The sequence below is a fragment of the Neovison vison genome, chromosome 6 (genome assembly GCF_020171115.1).
Source record: "Neovison vison isolate M4711 chromosome 6, ASM_NN_V1, whole genome shotgun sequence".
Taxonomy (NCBI): Eukaryota; Metazoa; Chordata; class Mammalia; order Carnivora; family Mustelidae; genus Neogale; species Neogale vison.
The window spans coordinates 157219333-157237171 of record NC_058096.1 but is presented as its reverse complement, the minus strand read 5'-3'; the positions used below and the strand labels follow the sequence as shown (position 1 = coordinate 157237171).

The 17839-nt window shown below is 53.3% G+C and overlaps 1 protein-coding gene across 1 annotated transcript in view; it reads left to right on the top strand.

The window, feature by feature from the left end:
- The window catches only part of DLEC1 (DLEC1 cilia and flagella associated protein), a 65615-nt gene that overhangs the window by 32798 nt on the left and 14978 nt on the right, over positions 1-17839 (top strand). The window contains exons 7-19 of the mRNA XM_044252690.1: positions 746-833; positions 1569-1742; positions 2460-2596; positions 3997-4089; positions 6947-7037; positions 7776-7938; positions 8945-9137; positions 9970-10028; positions 10592-10760; positions 11187-11280; positions 11526-11656; positions 11781-11939; positions 14552-14691. Of these exons, the coding sequence (XP_044108625.1) occupies positions 746-833; positions 1569-1742; positions 2460-2596; positions 3997-4089; positions 6947-7037; positions 7776-7938; positions 8945-9137; positions 9970-10028; positions 10592-10760; positions 11187-11280; positions 11526-11656; positions 11781-11939; positions 14552-14691 (1691 nt within the window). The remainder of the gene's footprint in view (positions 1-745; positions 834-1568; positions 1743-2459; positions 2597-3996; positions 4090-6946; positions 7038-7775; positions 7939-8944; positions 9138-9969; positions 10029-10591; positions 10761-11186; positions 11281-11525; positions 11657-11780; positions 11940-14551; positions 14692-17839) is intronic.

The window sequence follows — 17839 nt, the reverse complement described above, 5'->3', positions numbered from 1 at the left end:
AATTTTTTTCTAGTATAATATTTCACAAAAGAGAAGCAAGAGATATGCTCATGTACTGAGCTTCTCTTTTCTGCCAGGCCCTGTGTGGAGTGCTGGTGGGGGCTAGCAGTGTTTGAGTCCCAGGCCTTGCCCTGGGGGTCTCCCAGTCAGAGGGAGGGAGAATAGAAGGCAGGGTTTAATAGGGGTTGGATGGGTTGAGTGGTAGTGGGAGGCCCAATTACAAACCAGTCATATAGGTGCCCACAAACACCTCTTGACTGGGCCCATGGGAAGAAGTGACCCAAAGGGATATGTGGGGAAGAAGTCAGCAACATAAGAAGCCAGGTGGGCAGGACTTGGGAGCCAGATGTCCTGGGCTCAAATCTCAAGACCATTACTTACTGGTAAAGGGGCCTCTTTGAACTTCAACTTTGTCAGGGTAAAACAGAGATAGCTCCCACCTTTTCCTGGCTCGTGTAAGGTTGAGGGGCACACGGCAGATGCTTGGCAAATAGTAGGTCTTGTTTTAAAGAGGGCAAAGCATAGGTCAGATCTATTCCTGTCTTCATGTTCACTTTGTATTTTATTTTTTCCAAATACAATCTAGGGTAGATAGAGGGGCATATTGAATCCCCATGCGCCCATCCCCCAGCCCAGACTCACTGCATCTACACCTCTACCCCCTTTCCATATTACGTACAGCATGTGCCTCACGTCACTTGGCCATGTGCGTTGTCTAAAAGAGCTCCCCTTGACTTCCGGGCAGATGGTGATCTCCCTGCAGAACACCACCGCGACCAGTCGCTACCTGCGAGTCCTCCCACCTTCTACGCCATATTTCGCTCTGGGACTGGGTGAGTTAGCCTAGCCGTAATCCGGACCACCTCGAAATTGTATGTGGGCTCACTCCCACCACCGGCCCGCCAGACCCTCACATGAGCCTGGGCCCTCCTTTCCTGTCGCAGTCCCTGGGGCTCTTCTGCTCTGCAGATAGCCTGTCCACCTCACACCCATCCTCCTAGTGATGTCTCTGAGTCCCGCCAGCCCCTTTCTCCGGGCACCCCCTCTGGGCCCTGGACCTGCCCTCTGCTCACTCTCCATGCTTCCACAGCCCGAGTCATGCTGTCCTCATTCCCCACTTAAACCAGTGTGGGGGCTTCCCAGCCAGCCTTCCAGCTTCCACAACACAGTGTTTTATCCAAGAATAGCTCTGGTCATGTCATTCCCCTCCCAACCACGCTCAGAAGCTCAAATGGCTCTCTGCTGTCCACAAAATAAATTCTAAGCCACCAGGCCAGGCATCTCTCCCCTAACTATTCCAGATGGACCCTAATCACTCTGCCACCCACCTGCCCGGGCCCTGGTGGTCTCCCTAGGACTCCCAGCCCTAACAGCCTGTCCCCCTTGCACAGCCTGGTCGTTCTGCCATCAGCGTGGCTTTGGCACAGAAGGCATCTACTCTTGGAGCAGCCCAGCTGTGATGGGGTCTACCTCTGTCCCCTGGTTGCCACCTGCACGCAATACGTGAGCCCAACCCCCGGGGGCTGACTGGTCCCCAGGTCCTCATCTTTTCCTTCTGTCATGCACAGGGATGTTCCCAGGCAAAGGTGGAATGGTGGCTCCTGGAATGACCTGCCAGTTCATCGTCCAGTTTTTTCCCGACTGTCTTGGGGATTTTGATGACTTCATCTTGGTTGAGACCCAGTCAGCCCACACCCTCCTGATCCCCTTGCAGGCCCGGCGGGCCCCCCCAGTGCTGACGTGTGAGTGTGTGCTCTGCCCTCCCTGGGATGCAGTTCAGGTTGACAAGTCCCTGGAAGACCCGTCTGCTAGCAGGGGCCCTTTGTGGCAGCTCATGACTTGGTCCTCCCAGGCAGGGGCTTCTGGGTCCTAAGGAGGCACCTGCTAGTAGCTTCCATACAGCCTTCCGCTGTGTTGGGCCCCCGTTGTCCTGCTTCCCGGTGGAGGCTGACTCAGAATTGTACACAGCAGGAGAGGAGGCCAGCAGCCTAGCTAGCCCCATCACAAGCTTTGCTGGCTCCTGGATCCCCAAGTGGGTCTGTGTCACACTGAGCCAAGCCAGGGGTGCCTGGGGCCCTCAGCAGATGTCACCTCTGCGGCCGTGTGGGTGGCTTTGGGAAAGCTGGCTTGGGCTGGGCTCCCTCATTAGTAGCAAGCCTCTTCGGCTGGACCCAGGACTCTGACCCATGCTGCGTGGCCCTGGCTGAGGCCCGAGTCAACAGTGAGCACAGACCCCTGCTGATCTAGCCAGCAGCACATGGAGACCAGAGACTACCATGTGGGTGCAGGGCTCAGGGCGGGTGCCCATCCAGCCTCTCTGCTCCAGGTGCTGGGCTGGAGCCCCTGCATCCTTCCATGGCTGCTGTGAGCTCTGGCATGACCTCAGGGGCACAAGGGGCCACAGGGCCTGTTCAGAGCAACATGTTATTTCTGCTGTGCCCCTTCTCCTGTGATTCCAGTGTCACCAGTGCTGGACTGCGGTTACTGCCTCATCGGGGGAATGAAGATAACCAGATTCGTCTGCAAAAACGTGGGCTTCAGCGTCGGCAAGTTCTGCGTGATGCCTAAGAAGAGCTGGCCGCCACCAAGTTTCCGGGTGAGTGATCGCAGGCTGCTGCCTGGAGCGAGAGCAAATCCATCCACGGAAATCCCGCACACCCCCACCCCGTGAGGAACTTGCTAGAGTGACCTGTGATTGGAGACACACACACAAAAGAACAGTGTGGCGTATCTCGCCCACCTGCTGTCATCAACACCACAGAGACCAGCACTGTGGTTGGTTGTTGTCCTGCGTGGAGACCTGTGTCACCTGGGCAGCTTGTGTCACCTCCCTCATCCTTCCAAGCCAGGCTCAAGTGTCAACGCATCTACTCCTTCCTTCAGGCATCCCTGTGGCAAACGTTTTCACAGAGCCAAGGCCCTACGTTGGCAGCCCCTTGGCTGTGTTCTGTGTCGTATTTATTTGGCGCAGTGCTCAAAAACGTTTTTGGGGCCAACATTTTTTTTTAAATTTATTTATTTGACAGGCAAGAGATCACAAGCAGGCAGAGAGGCAGGCAGAGAGAGAGGGAGAAGCAGGCTCACTGCTGAGCAGAGCCCGATGTGGGGCTCAATCCCAGGACCCTGGGATCATGACCTGAGCCAAAGGCAGAGGCTTTAGCCCACTGAGCCACCCAGGCGCCCCTGGGCCAACATTTAAAACTAGGGAGATTTTACCTAAAAATCTGCATTTCCAGTCTCTGAAAAATTGGAGGGGTGCCTGGGTGGCTCCGTTGGTAGAGCACATGACTTTTGATGTAGGGGTTGTGGGTTTGAGCCCCACTTATGGCATAGAAATTACTTTTAAAAAATCTTTTTTGAAAAAGAGAAAAGAAAAATTGGAAGATGTGCAGCGCCAGGCCAGGATTCCCCGTGGCACCTTGGCAGCATGGACTGTGTGCTCACGCTGTTATTTTTCAGATCTGTGTCTCTGGGAAACAGGTGATAGATCTGGAGGACTGCATGTTCCAAGACCATTTCCCTCACTTCTGTTACCTGCCAGGGTCCTCTAGGTGTGGGTTTGGGTCCCCGGCACACTGAGATGGCCTCCTTTGCCAGCGAGATGGCAGCTCCCCTTGACTCTGGGACTTAGAACCAGGGGTGGATCTGGGACTGAGGCAGCCACACAGGGTGCTGGGGTGGGGGCAGGACTATGCTTTGAGAGCCTGCCTCCAGGTTGAGGCTTCATCTCACGCTTCTGCTTCACGTCTGAAGCACTCACTCGTCAGTGGTGAGTTCCTTCTGCTCCTCATGGGGGTTCTGTGAGCCTTCAGCCCAAGGAAGGTGGAGAGAGTGCTTGCAGAATGGGCGAGCCTCAGTTTCTTCATTGGCTGTGTCCTGGATGATCCTTAAGATCCTTCAGATTGCAAAATAGATGGAGGAGAGAAGTGTGTCATTAAAGGGCTGGATTTTACAATCTCTTCCAAGCTCTTGTGTAATCTTCCGCTTTTCTTTAAGGCTGTTGCAACCATTGGCTTCGTTGAGCAACCTCCCTTTGGAATCCTGCCTTCGGTGTTTGAGCTGGCTCCAGGACAGGCCATATGTATGGAGGTCGGTAGTTGGACAGCACGTAGAGTTTCTCCTCATTACAATCAGTCATGGATGTTCCTTCAACTGCTTACGTGATTTCATTCGCCTCTGTTTTCGTGACTTGAATATCCACTCTCATTACAGGATGGTTTCTGTGTAGGAGGGTGTTATTCTGTGGGGTGATGTCATCTGACTGTCTCATGACCCCTCTTACAGAGCAAGTGCGGATAGCCCTAGCATTCCACCATGATCCCCCAGTGCTGTTTGTCCGCACTGTTAGCCTGGGAGTCCCTCCCATCTTAGCTGCCTCCAGAATCTTCTTTTGGTTCTTTGGTCTCTCTTAGACACCTCCCCTCAACCCCTACCGGGTCTGGTGCCTGGGGACGATAGTGACGTTGTCCTTTCTTTCCTCTTTCATTCTCAGTTACTTGGCTGGCAAAGTCTTCCTTCCTCCCCCCTTATCCTGGACCTCTGCAGAAGCTCCCAGACTTGGATCTGCTGGCTGTGTGGCTTGTCCTTTCCTAACCAGCTTCTTTCAGTGGCCCCTTTGGCCCATCACACCTGCTCATTGATCCCCAGCACTGTCTATGAGAAACAATGATGTCTCCCTTCCCCTTTAAAAAAAAAAAAAAAGATTTTATTTATTTATTTGAGAGAGAGAGAGAGCAGGAGGGAAAGGGAGAAGCAGACTCCCTACTGACCATGGAGAATGATGCAGGGCTCGATCCCAGGACCCTAGGGTCATGACCTGAGCCAAAGGCAGATGCTTACCGACTGAGCCACCAGACACCCCTCTCTGTACACCTCTTGCTCCACACCTCGCCCTCCCCAACTCCACGGTCCAGGGTTCAGACTCTGAGCTGCAAGCTTATGTGGCCTTCCTCGCTGGCCTGTCGGGGGGCCACTGACATTCTAGAGTGAAAGCGGTCTGGTTTCTAGGGAAGGGCATTTGGACTGCACCGTGTCATCAGGTAGTGAGAGCCAAGAGCCATAGCATTTTCATACTACCTATTGCACTCTTCTAAGAATCTTGCAAATGCACTGGTATCTTGACCCCAGTCCTGAGGTTTTGAGTTAATGGGTCTGGGGTTTGTCTGAGGCACAGTGAAGAGGAAGGCTTCCTTTAGAAGCTGCTTTCCGGTATCAAATGTCTGATAGGATCTCGTTTGGGAGTCCTGGAGTGATGCCTTCTTGTTCATGTCTGTGCCAGTCTGGTCCCTGATAAGGACCTCACTTTTGGGGTTGGGATGAAGCCAGTTCAGGGTGTTATAGGGCTTTGTCAGACCTCACCTGCTGATGGAGTGTGGCTTGGGTCCTGTTGCCTGGTCCAGGCCTTGTTAGTACCTTGTGGTATGGCTTTAAGGAATTGGGGCTGACCACCCCTGCCCCGGCCAGGACTTACCCTCACCTCCTGTGATCCTCAGGGAAAGGAAGAGAGGAGCAGCAGGACTCTGGGGAGTCATGAGGAATCAAAGGGAGGTTCCCCCCACCTTGGCATTCCTTGTGTGGTTTTTTTTTTTTTTAGATTTTATTTATTTATTTGCCAAAGAGTGAAAAAGAGACAGAGAGCACACATAAGCAGAGAGAGCAGCAGAGAGAGAAAGAGAGAAGAAGACTCCCTGTTAAGCAGGGAGGCTGATGTAGGACTCCACCCCAGTACCCTGGGATCATAACCTGATCCGAAGGCAGACGTTTAACTGACAGAGCCCCTCAGGCATCCCCCTTGTGTATTTTATTTATCGATTATTTGGGGTTTGTTTTAAAATGTGTTCATATTTCCAGGCTGCCTGGATGGCTCCGTGGGTTAAGCATCTGCTTTTGGCTCAGGTCATGATCTCAGGGTCCCAGGATCGAGCCCCGCATCAGGCAGCGCCACAGTCTCTCACCGCCTGCCAGATAACACCATGCCCAACGAGCAACTGCGTGCGTGCTTTCTTTCCTTTGCTTCTCCCTTTCTTCCCACAAATCACTGACCACACTCTGTTCTGCCCACTCACTGTTCTGTTCTGTCTTAAAGAGTCTTCTCGTATTTGTCCCAGCTGCATAGTATCCCACTGAACAAATGAACCTTAACCCAGGTCACTTGTCCCCTACTGCTGGCCACGAAGATTCTTTCTGATCTCTAGCCATTTCGGCGACTCCATACATCACCCTGTCCAACCATGAATCTCCCGGCAGCTTCCAGTCCTTGAAGGGGCTTTGCCGGCTCCGGGGTCTCTGCTGGTCAGAACTGTGACCGCACTGAATCCCCACCACGTGGGTGCGTCAGAGTGTCTGATCCCTCACACCCTTGCCAGTACAGTGTGTTATCAAATGTAAAAGAAAAGCTGTTAAGAAAGAAAGCAAGAAAAGCCTGTCGTCGTGTGTATTTTAAAGCACATGCAAATATGGAGTAGGCTCTCTGGCGCCCAGTCAATGTTCCTCAACTCTTGGCCAAGCTCATGGCATCTGCGCCTCTCCGCCTCTTCCAGCCAAACCCCACACTTCCCCTCTGGATAATTATGAAGAGAATTCCAGCTATCTTGTCATTGCTTTCCTGATTGCTGGCTTTCTGCTCCTTGCCAATATGAAGGGTGAAAATTTTTCCTGGGTGGTTTCCATTGGCATTTCTTGTATCACGAATGAGGTTAAACGTGTGTTCCCGTGATGAAGAGCCGTTTGTATCTCAGTCTCTGTGAACTTCTTCTTCATGCCTTTCAACATGCTTCCTGCATTAGTCTGGGCTGGGGCCTTGGCAGAACCCCCTAGCCTTAGGGAGAAGGCTGGGGGTGGGAGGAGAGTAGGGGGGGCAGGGTGGGAAGTGAGAAGTGGAACAAGGGGAGGGGGTGTGTGTCTGCAAGGAGGCAGGAGGTCATAGGGCAGCCCTTTTCTTCTCCAGGTCTTATTCCTCCCAACGAACCTAGAAAAGGCAGAGCAGACCTTCATCATTGTGTGTGACAACTGCCAGATAAAGGAGCTGGTGACCGTAGGTAGGCTTGTGTGTGCTCCCAGGCCTGGGCTGGGGTGGACAGGTGCCATGACTCCAGAAACTGCCACATTAGCCTTGTCCATGGCTCAGCTGTGCCCACCCTACCTCAGGGGGGTGCCCTGAAGGGATGTTGCAGCCCCCAGGCTCTGGGGTCTGGTTTAGTTGTGCTCTGGGGTTTGCTCTGGTCAGACATTGGAGACCCAAGCCAGTGTGGCCTCTGGTACAATCCCAGGGAAACTTCTGGTGATAGACAGATGGAAACCTGGGTGAAGTCTTTGATTTCTTCATTTTAAAACTCCCCTTGATCTCCTTCGGAGTATTGCCAGAAACTTAAATATAAATGACCAGAGGCACTCCATATCCTGTTCTGTTCTGAGCTAGAAGGGGCATTCTGCTGGATTTCCCCCAAGATGTACTCCTTCCTTCCTCCCTCCCTCCCTCCCTCCCTTCCGTCCTTCCTTCCATCCTTTCGTCCTTCTGTCCTTCCATCCAGTTTCACCCAGAAAACATTAACTGAGTGTCTGTTATGTGCCAAGTTATCAAAATCACCTCCTTGTAGTCTGGGAAAATATGGGTATGGGATGTGTGTGCTAATGGCCCCCATTCCCCTCTTTGCACACTTCTGGGGTTCATGGTCAAGGCCAGCTGCATGTGGATGGTGGCATGGATCCTGGGACAGCCTTTGGCCATAGAGCTCTGATTTCAGCCCTGGTGAAATTTTACCATCTTACGGTGTCAGGAATTGGGCAGCTGGTTGCTTTGGATCTGATCTATATTTCTGGTGAAGAAAGTCACCTGGAGCCTGGAGAGCTCACAGACTTAACAGCCCAGCACTTCATACGCTTTGAGCCTGAGAATCTTCAGTCCACAGCTAAAAAGCAGCTGATTATTAGAAATGTTACGTGAGTGACCCTTGTGCCGGGCCCTCCAACATGCACCGTTCCTCCTTCTGCACCTGGCCCAGAGTTCCCACTGAGGCTGGAGCTTCCTTCCAAGGGCCAGGAAGGAATCTGGGTACAGGATGGGAGAACTCAGGTCTGCACTGCCCATCACGGTAGCTGCATGTAGCTATTGCAATTGAAATCAATTAGAAGTTTATTAGAAAATAAAGCTCACTTTTTTGATGGCACCAGTCACATTTTAAGTACCAGCCACAGGTATAGCTCATGGCTGTCCTTTTGGACAGAGCAGATACATAAGACTGCCACTGCTGCAGTCTGTTATATTGGACAGTGTTGTTCTAGATCATTCTGGAGTATCCTTAGCCCAGAGCAGTTTTGCAGAAAGGTCTTGCCCTGCCTGTGAAGGGAGGCCAGCCAAGTTCCAGGATCAGGCAGTGGGTTCAGGTCCTGACCATTCTGTGAGCCCAGCCATTAAGCCAGTACAGACCTTCCCTGGCGACCCCAGGCCTTACGAGGGTCTGTCCCCTGAGGTGATGAGCTATACCCATCGGCTGTCCCCCACCCTCCATCAGCAGCACGCCGGAGTCCCACCTCCCCATCGCCATGGATTGTCACTGCCCTGCTGGGAGCCGGTGGGCACACACCCTTCTGGACAGAGCTGTCCTGGGAGGCCACAGCTGGATGGGCAGAGGGTGGTAGAATGGGGACACCAGGCAGCAAACCTTTGGAACTCTCGTGTGGTAGGAGTCATGGCAGAAAAGTCTCCAGATATCTACAGTTAAACAGAGCCGGATTTCTTGTGTTTACCATTCTCCCTGCGTCACCGTGGCCACTGCAGTGGAGAGAGGGAAGCTCCCTGAGAGAGGTCTCCAGCATGGACCCCCTGATCCCTGTGCTCCCCCACTTCCTGATCCTGGGTTTTCTCTACTCAATCCTGGAGCGGGGCCCAGCCAGGCAGGGGGTCAGGAGACTGGTCCTGGCAAGATGGCTCCACTGGCCCCCACAGGCACGTGGAGCTGGCCTTCCACTGGCAGATCATGAAGCCCAACCTGCAGCCCCTGATGCCTGGGGAAAGCTACAGCCTGGAAAGCCTCAAGTACCACCCAGACAGGGAGACAGCCTTCTCCATCCTGCCCGACAGGGGGCTTCTCAGCCCCCACGCGGACCACGAGTTCATCCTGAGCTTTTCTCCTCATGAGGTAAGAATGATGCCATCCTGGTAGTCACACATGATGGGGCCATGGTACTTTCCATCCCCTGCCCCCGTCCACCCCCTGCCCCATCGCCATCCTTCTTTAGTGACGCTGAAGCCGCCGCTGAGCCTGACAAGATCCTGGCATCCTCCAAGGCCAGGACTTAGCGGAGAGTGGGGCTGGAGGACAAAGCGGCGTATTCTACCTGGTCCTGACGGTGTGCACACCTCATCTGCCCCGGGACCCTGGGCTCGTTTCCTCTGCTCTGTTGTCTTCCGTGTTTCCACTGTGTTGGTGACAGTACCGTCTCTGCCCAGGCCCCTGCCTCTCCTGAAGAGTGAGGTGCAGGAGCCGAGGGCTGGGTTCACATGGTGGGCTCCTGTGTGAGGCCCTGTGTGTAACTCAAGAGGGGAACAAGAGCTGAGAGTGAAGGGGGTGCTCTGGGGCCCCCCAAGAGCTCCCTGGTCCAGTCGGCATCCCGGCCCTATTGTTCTTGGAGGCCCTGGTGTTTCCTACAGTTGAGGGCACTGCCCATGGGCCATGTCAGGGTCTGAAGAGCCTGTCCTTCTTGTCTGCTCTGGCCCAGCTGAGGTAGGAACACCAGTCTTGGGACTGCAGCAGCCCCCCACACTCGAGTCCTGCCTCCCATCCTGGCAGGCCACCCCTCTTTCCCTAGGATGGGGGGCGTGGCAGAAGGGGAGCACCACTATGTTCTTTGGAAGGCCTCTCTGGCAGCTAGGCCAAGGGGGAGAAGGAATTCCTGCCATGGCTCCCGGCTTCTCTAGGGCAGCCTGATTAGAATGCAGTTTGTTTTCAAGGTGCCGTGTTTGCCTTGCAGCCCAGGGATTTTCACAGTGTGCTCCAGATGGTGCTAGAGGAAGTCCCAGAGCCCATGAAGTGAGTGGGGACAGAGCCCATGAGGGGTGGGCCGCAGGGCCTGCCTTCCCCCTTAGGGATACTGGGGAAGGCAAGGGCAAGGAGTGAATGAGCCCCCTGACCTCAGCAGGCTTTGACACGGGGGAGCACTTCTGCCTTGCCCTGGCACCTAGGCCCGGGGGGCTCAGCTGCAGGGAATGACTCACTGGGCTCCACTTAGCCCTAGCCCAGGGCAGCCATACGCCTGGGCCCTGGGTGGTGGCCAATGAGGAGGGGAGGCTCTGCCCCATTGTGGGCATCTCCACCAGCTCTTCCCCAGGCAGACTGTCAGGGTGTGGCCCAGGCAGCCTCGTGAGTAGACCCCAGGCTGGGTGACACCACAGCTGAGTTCCAGGAGGCAGCAGGCAAGGCATCCTGTCCCAGGACTGTCACTGGTTGGTTGGCTCATGCCTCTGATTTGAGGGCACTTAGGAGCTGCGGATAGGGGAGTGCTTTCTTTTTACAAGACCACAGATAAGGGACAGAGGGAAGGGCTGTGCTCCCGGGCTGTGTTGGCACATAGCTCATGGTGGGTTTGTGTTCAGTTTGGACCTGGAAAACTGGAAGGATTCCTCCTGCTCTATGGATGATGTGATTGTCCTGGAAATCGAGGTGAAAGGCTCAGTGGAACCTTTCCAGGTTCTCTTAGAACCATATGCCCTCATCATCCCCGGGGAGAACTACATTGGCATAAATGTGAAGAAGAATTTTAAGGTAGGCTATGGTCTCCCCCCAGCCTAGGCTAGCCAAGAGTGTGAGGAACTTGGCGTGAGTATGGGGAGGGTATGGCTGGAGGAGCGGGTGGCAGCCTCCGCACAGAGAGGGTGAGACTGTCCCCGGGGCTCATGAACCTGATTTGGTGTGCACAGGTGATGGGCCGGGCATGTCTGTCATTTTACCAGCTCCCCAGCATCCTCTGAATGATAGGGCTGTGGGGCCATTCCTATGGTCGTGGGTCTTTGATGGGATACGGTACCCACAAACCCTGCTGTGTGGTGGGGGTGCTGTTGGATGGCCAAGAATTAGCTGGGAGGGTGTAGGGAGGACCCACTGTGGGCCCACAGCCCTGCAGTCCTTTGGTGGGTGCAGATTTGTGCAGGGGCGGTGCCTGTGGAGTCTGGATTGGGGTGTATCTTGCAGATGTGGAACAACAGCAAGTCCCCCATCAGATACCTGTGGGGAAAGATCAGTGACTGCCACATCATTGAAGTAGAGCCCTGCATGGGGACCATAGGTACTGCAGGGACTGTGGTGGGGGCGGGGTGGGGGTGTAGGCGAGACGTCCTGGGGCCGGCTGTGGGGGAGACCTAAGAGAGGACGGCGGCCTGTGCAGGGGCTCAGGGGGTTCTGGGATCAGCTCCCACTGCAGCCTGGCACGTGGAGTGGATGAGAAGCCAGCAGAGGCCACACATCTGGGCCCAGCCACAGCGGGGAACTGTCCCCCTCCCTTTCTCCAGCTCACTTCCCCCTCTCTTCCAGAGCCCAGCGAGGTGGAAGATTTTGAGTTGAGCTTTACCGGGGGTGTCCCTGGCCCAACAAGCCAGGACCTGCTGTGTGAAATCCAAAACTCACCCTTACCAGTGGTGTTACACGTTGAGGCAGCCTTTAAGGTGGTGCTGGGCGGGGGTGGGGGGGTGGTTGCTGTGCGGCTGGGAGGGCCTGCAGGGTGGCAGGGGTAGGGTGCAGAGGCTGTTTCCAGGGTGGACTGGTGACAAACCCCTCTGGGTGTCTCAGGGGCCCGCCCTTGTCATCAGCGTCTCAGCCCTTCAGTTCGGTTTGCTGCGCCTGGGACAGAAAGCCACGGACTCCATCCAGATCCAGAATGTCAGCCAGCTCCTGGCCACGTGGTGCATGAAGGAGAGCCTGGTCTGCCTCCAAGAGAGGGGCGAAGATGTAAGTCGGGTGCCCACCAGCTCCAGGGCTGCCTACCCCCCGCCGCCCCCCTGCTGCTGGCAGCTGAATGTCCTGGCACATTCAGAGCATTGAGGCTGGAGAGGAGGAGCCTGCCTGGTCACCCCGCCTGGCAGTGTCACCGGTTCTCCCCATCTCTGACACAGTCGGGGTACCCTTGACAGCAGAACTTAAGTCTGAACTGGATGTTCCTGTTCCTTTTTCCACCGTCTTTCTGACGTGGAAATAAGACATGGGTTTCTCCCTCTGTCAGAGCAACCTGAGTTGGGAGGAAGATGGGCAGCTGAGCTGGGCAGGAAGCTCCCCAGTCTCCGGAGTGCCAGGCCCTCAGGGCTCACCCCCAAGGCTCCCAGGGACAGTACTCGCAGTTCCAGTACCTGCCACCAGGGGGCACTTGCTCCTGGGCTTGCGGCCCCAAACAAGAGAATCCAAGAGGTATTTCCAATGAAGTAGCTCTTTCCTTTTAGCTGTAAACTTAGAGAATACTAAAAGTGATTAAATATAATCATCATTATCATCACTAAATACGATGTGCGATCCAGAACAAAACCAGAGCAAATGGCACAAAATGTCAGTTACTCCCTAGCTGCCTCTGGCTAGCTGTGTGTCACCACTGGTCACCCCCACTCTTCATACACAGGACAACTGTGGCTTCTTGGAAGCTGCCTTAGGTCATTGTTGCCCTTGTGAGGCTCTGACCAGGTCTGTGTGATGAAAGCACCCTCCCTCCGACTCCCTGCCAAGGTCCCCCTCTTGCTTGCCCACACACCGTCTAGGGACAGAACATTGCCCTTCCCTCCTTCCGCATTCAGAAGCTGAGGAAAGACAGGTGCGGCTGCAGGTCTGCCTGTGGGCGTTCCCTTTCTCCCAGACTTCTCCTTTACACTTGACCAGCCTTGTTCCTTAGGCAATGGCTTCATTTCTCCCTCTGGGCGCTCTGAAACTTAGCAGTTGGGACCATTTGTCTCAAATTACCAGCACCATTGCCAAGAAACGCTGGCAAGTGCCCTGTTACACAGGGTTGGAGTTTTGCACTTTCCGTCCAGGCTCATTGGTCTCCCTGCTTGGATTTGGGAAGCATGGAAGATGGGGACAGGGACAGGGTGGTATCAATATCTTTAGGCAAGAAGCTTTTCTTCAAATGAAACCTTAGGCAGAAGCTCAAGATGGAGAATAAAGTGCGACTGCTCTGGCCACCCAGAGATGCCCTTGTTAGGTGCCTGCTGCCCCAGCCCTGCCTTTTTCCCCCACCCTAGTCCCCTTCCTTAAGTACTCTGGGACTTCCCAGAGCACAGAGCACAGCCGTGCTCCTTACTGGATAGAGATAGAGAGGGATAGTGACTTCCCCAGGATCACACAGCTAGTGGGTGGTGGAATCATCAGGTCCTCTGCGTTTTTTTTCCCACTGTGAAGAATGACAATTTTTTTATAATTGAAGTAACCGTCAATTTCATAGTATGTTAAGATTTATGTCTTAATCGAGGCTGGTCCGAATCCTGTCTCTGCAGTTCTCTGTACTCTGTTCTTCTGAGCTCTCAAAAATAATGTTGGGATTTGGGGTCTGTTAGATGTGCTCAGGTCAGGGGCACAGAGATGTAGTCCTGGCCTACAGAATCCCCCCAGGACTCCCAAGGAGATGCATGTGAGGAACAAAGACCAATAAAAGCAAAGGGGCTCTTCTTTACTACTAGAGCTTGGGGCCCAGACTTGAGCTCATGAGCTGCTTTTACTGAATTAGGCCAGCTCCTCCCTCCCACCAGTGCCAGGGAGGAAACAAGAGAGCACAGAGCCCAAGACAGGCAGCCTGCACCTGACCTTGGCTAGCATGGCAGACTGTGTGGGAGGAAGAGGATGGAAGATGGCAGGCCTCTGTGGTGTGGGCAGGCTGCCCTCCAGGCAGGGCCTGGCACTCACTGTCTCAGTCTCCTGGAACGAAGAGACCACAGAGGAGAGAGCATCCCTCCTCGGTGTGACCTTTCCATGTTCAGTGACACCCTCACTAGGGAAGTGTGACCACAGGGCCCTTCCGTCAGACCAGTGCAGGTTTGGGACCAGAAGAGGGAGATAGAGAGCCCCCCTCCCAGGTACATTCTTCTTCCTAAGCTTTTGCCCTTCTCTTCTCCCTTCCTATGGCTGGTATGGAGGCTAAGGGGTTCAAGCCTGCAGTGGGCAACTGTGGGTGGGGGGTAGTCATGGAAGCATCGCCCTTCCCCCAATCTGGTGACTTGGTGGTTTGCCTTCCTTAGAGCCCTCAGGGTCCTGACCCATGTGTGATCCCTGGGGCTGGGCAGACCTCACAGAGCCACTGAGCCTGCCCTAGTGTGTCTCCCCTTTCCCCTTGGGGCACACCCTCTGTCCTCTACCTCTCAGATCTGGGCCAAGACATAGGGACCCTCTCCTTTACTTAGAGAGTTGGTCTTCATCCTCTTCATCCCGAGGGCCCTGCTCTCCCTGTTTGCTTTGTCCTGCCTCCTAGCACCTCTTTGAAGAGCCAGAGCAGCTTGGGGGCGACCCTGGTTGGGGGCAACCCAGCTGCCAGTTCTGCAATTCCAAGTGTCCTCTCTCCTCATTCTTCTGATTGACCTCCACATCAGGTGTCTCCCTTCGACATTGAGCCCTCAAGTGGCCAGATTCACCCTCTGGGGGAGTGCAGAGTGACCATCACCTTGGAGGCCAAGCAGTGTCGGCGGCTGCAGACCGTCCTGGAGCTGGAGGTGGTGAACGGAGTCTGGAGGTAAGGGGGCGGTGGGGCACAGCCAGGACAACCCACTCCAGGCCTCTTCACAGTGTATGGATATTGTATGCCATGAAGGATTTGGAGTCATTAAAGAATTTAAAGCTGGTGAAACTTGTTTATTCTATCAGATTTGGAAATTACAGAAAAGGAATTCCATGACCCAGAGAAAACCCACTGGTCATATTATAGGGAGTATCTTTCCAGTTTGTGTGATGAAAGATTAGAAATAAGTATAATCACAGCAGCACTTTGTGTCACTCAGTAAAGGGAAAACTGTGCTTTCCCTGTGACCCAGCATCAGCCCTCAGAGAGGTGCTCCCCGAGAAACACACACGTATGCCCTGGGAGCCGAGCACTCACAGCAGATGCTTGTCGCCATTGTTCATAGTCGTGAAAAACTGGAAACGACCAGCGTTCGCCAGCAGGAGAACGGACACCAAAAATTGTGACGTGTTTAAATGAGCAAATACCACTGTCTTCTGGGAGGCCCACCCTGGAAACCTCCAAGGTTTTTGGTGCTGTTCCCTTTCTTTCTTCCTCCCTCCCTCCCTTCCTGCCTGCCTTCTTTTGTTTCTTGTGGACAATTTCTTACATACATAAAAACAGAGCAGTATAATGCGCCCCCACGTACCTATCACCTACCTTCAGTAATTATCATATCACTACCAATACTGTTTCATTCCTATCCTTCATCCCCTCCTAAATTATTCTGAAGCATCATATTCATTCTTCAGCTGGGCGAGGGTGGTATCCAGGCGCTCTTTTTATAATTCTTTAAACTGTATATATATTTACGCTGTTAATAATAGTCATTTCTGCATATATTTGGTATTTCACTAGAAAAACACTGACGTGCTTATTTTAAATCTTCATGGATCCTCTTGAATTACCTCCCAAAAGACTGTCATTTTATACTTCCACCTCCAGTGCAGGAGACTGACTGCCCATTACCCCACCCTCTCCCAGCCACAGACAGAATCTGACTTTAAAATGTGACCACCTGATGGCTGGGGGTGGGGTAGTACCACCTGTGTCCGTTCGGTTTGAATGTATTTCTACCCAGCATGGGTTTCAGTGTGACTCTGTCTCACTGATCCCAGGTGGCATCTTGTGGGCCTTAAATACCAAGGTTAAGTCTTTCTCCTCTGGGAGAATGCCTTTTATTAAGTCTGCCTGGTTTCCTTTCCCATCTCTCCTGTTCTTCAAGGACCCCGCCTGAATCAGAATGTTTCCGGGTGTAGGTAATGGAAACACAGATGTAACCAACTTGAGCAAAACTGGAAAGCTGTTGGCTCCTGTAACTGGGCGTTCCTGCCCTGCTGAATCCATGGGCTCCAGTCTTTTCCTGGGTCCGTTCTTCTGCTTCTCTCTGGTTCTCTACCCACTTCCCTCACCCCTGCCCCTGCCTCTAATTCTGTTTCTCTGTTTCCCTTTCTCTCCCCTGAGGGCAAAGGCCCTTGGCCACTCTGCCCTGGGGGCGGGGGCCACTTAGGGCTCAGACTCACACACTTCCTTCCAGCTTAACAACCTTCGAGAAGAATGATACCGGCTTTCTCTGGCTCTGACTGGGCCTCTTTGGGTCACATGCCTCCCCTCCCCCCATGCCTGTGCCAGAGGGGGAGGGTCGGCCTGGTGGGAAAGTTCACCAGACAATAAAGGCTATAGCCTACCACAGGCCTGCTGGATCTGTACGGCAGGAACTGAACCATTTTTCTCATATCTCTCAGTGTTTGTGCTCCTTGTTCAGGGAGATGTCCTTGGCCTTGCCGGGTGCTCATTCAGTGTTGGGTGGATGTCCTCCTTGTGGCAGTCATATTTTTAAATTTCCAAGCTTTTTTGTTCTCAGATTGTTCCTTTTTAGAGCCATATGTTATTGTCTTATGGATGCAATAGCGTCTCAGATCCCCCCAAGGAAACTCATCTTTGTTTCCTCATGTCGCTGTTGGGATCCTTCACCTTCACTTGGTGGGTTTTCTTGTACAGTAAGTAATCCTAGGCTGCCCAGTTGGGGTCTGGAGTGTGAGAGGAAGGAGACTTACACGAGCAGCTGGTGGTCTCGGTTTCTGAGGAAGTGGGTCTAGGTGTGGAGAGCACTCCTCTTCTAGGGAGCCGAGTGGGGCGTGAGCGCCGTCAGTACCCAGCGACCTGAACCCGGGAGGAGGATGGACCACCATTGGGGAAGGCAGCCAAGACAGCAGTAGAGGCAACCCATGCTGGCCAGTGACCCAAATCTTTGCGTTCCTTTATCCGTAAATAGGAATGAAGTGGAGCTCTATCCTGCAGGATAGGCCCTGAACTGGCCATGCTCACTTCCGGGCAGCCTTGAGTTAAGTCCTCGGCCCTTTCCCCACGGATTCCTCCTGCCGGGGAGGTGCCCCATTCTGCTGTTAGGGGAGCTCTCCAGGGAGTTTGAATAGTCTGTTCTCTGTGTCATTAGCTAATCTGATCACAGCTGCCCTTCTTTTTCTTTCTCATTAGAACAGCATCGTATGTACTTCTTTATTCTTTATTTACAGTTTTCCACAAATGGCCCCCGGTATTATATAATGGTGCAGGTGTAACCGTGGCCAGTCCCGGCCCAGCCTCCCGCCTTCCCTACCCTGCTGGCCTGTCTATCCACATCCTCGTGATCTGTTCATGGTAGCTGTCCCAGTGTGTGTGTGAAGTGACATTTCATTGAGGATTTGGTTGATTTTTTTTTTCCTGATGCATCTTTCATGTGCTTATTGGCCCTTTGTATGTCTATTTTGGAGAACTGTCTCTGGGGATTTTTGCCCACTTTAAAAAAAATAGGGTTTTCTTTTTTTATTATGGAGTTGTAAGTGTTCTTCATATATTCTAGATATGAACCTCTTACTAGGTATATGATTTTCAAATATTTTCTCCCATTCTGAGGAATATCCTTTCACTTTCTTGATGATATACTGCAAAGCCTAAAAATTCTTAATTTCCATGAAGTCCACTTCATTTTTCTCTTTTGTAGCTTGTGCTTTTGAGGTCATATCTAAAAAACCATTGCCTTTGGGCGCCTGGGTGGCTCAGTCTGTTAAGTGTCTGCCTTCAGCTCAGGTCATGAACCCGGGATTCCTAGGATTGAGCCCTGCATTGGGCTTCCTGCTCACTGGGGAGTCTGCTTCTCATACTC